Source organism: Triticum aestivum, chromosome 3B (genome assembly GCF_018294505.1).
Source record: "Triticum aestivum cultivar Chinese Spring chromosome 3B, IWGSC CS RefSeq v2.1, whole genome shotgun sequence".
Classification (NCBI taxonomy): Eukaryota; Viridiplantae; Streptophyta; class Magnoliopsida; order Poales; family Poaceae; genus Triticum; species Triticum aestivum.
The window spans coordinates 189,662,693-189,664,634 of record NC_057801.1 but is presented as its reverse complement, the minus strand read 5'-3'; the positions used below and the strand labels follow the sequence as shown (position 1 = coordinate 189,664,634).

General features: G+C 46.3%; 1 protein-coding gene across 1 annotated transcript; it reads left to right on the top strand.

The window, feature by feature from the left end:
- Positions 1-823: 823 nt before the first annotated feature.
- LOC123069299 (nodulin-related protein 1) lies at positions 824-1,580 on the top strand. The gene has a single exon (XM_044492115.1). The coding sequence runs from the start codon at positions 906-908 to the stop codon at positions 1,380-1,382; it is 477 nt and encodes a 158-aa protein (XP_044348050.1). The 5' UTR covers positions 824-905; the 3' UTR covers positions 1,383-1,580.
- The last annotated feature ends 362 nt before the right edge of the window (positions 1,581-1,942 follow it).

Below are 1,942 nucleotides of genomic sequence, written 5' to 3'. Positions count from 1 at the left end.
ACTGTAGCATGGAAGCAATAGTGGCACCTCATACTTATCAGATATTTTCCCTGGCGGGGGGTACACCAAATACGTATCGCTCGTTTCAGCCGTTAGCAAGCGTCGGTGGTGCCTCTGCCGACAGTCGACATCTGGGATCCTTGGACATCTTCCCTGTTCAGCAGGTAATTATCACTTTCAATGCAAGAGAACACGTATCCCCGCCGTATTGGCTACTTTCTTTCATTTTTAATTTTGCATAAATCCACTTGCGATTGTGAGCACAAGAGCTTTAGTTGATTCCATATCTGCCACTTTATCTTAAAGAGGTAATCCACTGAGATTTTTGAGACCAAATTCGTTTCGTGACTGCGGTTCTTCACAGTCAAGCACTAAAAAAAGGGACAGATACACAGTAACACTGGCAGCCTGCTCTTAGTTTAGTTACCTTTACGAAGGATTTTTGTAGAAATTTGGAGGAACAAAATATTAAGAACCTCTTATGTGTTGTTTGTTTGATTTGTAGAAGTAAAGTTTGTTAGGAATTTTCAAGCAGTACTTTACACTATACCATTTTAAAACAACTTTGTATCCACTCGAAGCTCTTAGAAATAACCATTTGTTTTTCATATCTAATACTGAACAAAAAAAATTATACTATTTTTCTACAACACTCAAATTTAGTATTTTACTTGGGTAAAATTTTCTCTTCCGCTACCTGTCTTATTATCATCTGAAGATATTTTCTTTTCCACTAGTACTAAACTCAACCACACAAGTAGCTTTCCCTTCTGTTGCCGATGCCATCCACATCTTCCTCCACCTATAAAATTGCCCCCTAGCACATATCCTCTTTCACTCCATCTGCTACTAACCTCACTAGTCTTAAGCCACAAAAGATTTTTGCTACCAGCACCTAAGCTCCAATGGAGGGTGAGAAGAACTCGTCCGGGGACCTGATGTCCAGCAGCAAGCTGGTCGCGGAGGCCGCCAAGACGGCCTACGAGAAGAAGAGCGTCGAGGGCATCGACAAGGAAAAGGTAGCCGCCGCCTCCGCCGACATCCTGGACTCCGCCGCCAAGTACGGCAAGCTGGAGGACAAGCCGGTGGGGCAGTACCTCGAGAAGGCTGAAGGGTACCTGAAACAGTACAGCTCCGGCGGCACCGAGAAGGAGAAAACTGACGCACCTGCCGCCGCTGACGCGCCGAAGCCGGATGCACCCAAGGAGCCAGCGCCTGCGCCTGCACCCGCCGCGGAGGAAGAGAAAGCGTCCGGTGGGTTCGGTCTCGACGACGTCATGAAGGGGGCTGCATCGCTGTCCGGGAAGAAGAGTGGCGAGGATGAGAAGGAGAGCGGCGGCGGCGGCGGGTTCATGAAGATGGCTCAGGGGTTCATGAAGTAGAAGTCTGGTTTCTGCATCTACATGCATGTTGCTCTTGCTAAGTTTGTGCGCTGCGTTCCTTCTGTATTTTATTACTGTAACGTCGTGGTTGTGCTTAATTATGTTACCTGCTGATATTCGGTTCTGTAAAGTTTCTTAAGTCATGTGTGTCTGTATGATGATCAATAATCCAGTTGTGCTAGCTAGCTGGTTCCTTCCTGCTCGCAGAATTTCGGTTGTACTAGTAATTTATAAGAGCATCTCCAGCCGTTCGCCCCCCCCCCCCCCCCCCCCCCGGCGTGAAAACACAAGTTCAACAAAAACTTTTTTTATTAAATACTTCATCGCAGAAATCGTATAAATCAAATAGTTTGACAAATCAAACTCATAATTTGAACACAAATAAAAGCTCATAGTTCATCACACATCGAGCTAGGCGTTGTCCTTGAGCCTTCATAGGTGCTCCACCAAATCGTGTTGTAGTTCTTGATGCGCCTATGGGTCTCGGATCTCCTAATGCATATTGAGGAAGGCAGTTCAGGTTGCCGGTAGCTGATGATCAACTTGGGCAAAGGACCCTG

Bases quoted from the DNA above. Each gene is read 5' to 3' on its own strand.
- LOC123069299 (XM_044492115.1), top strand. From the start codon at position 906: ATGGAGGGTGAGAAGAACTCGTCCGGGGACCTGATGTCCAGCAGCAAG.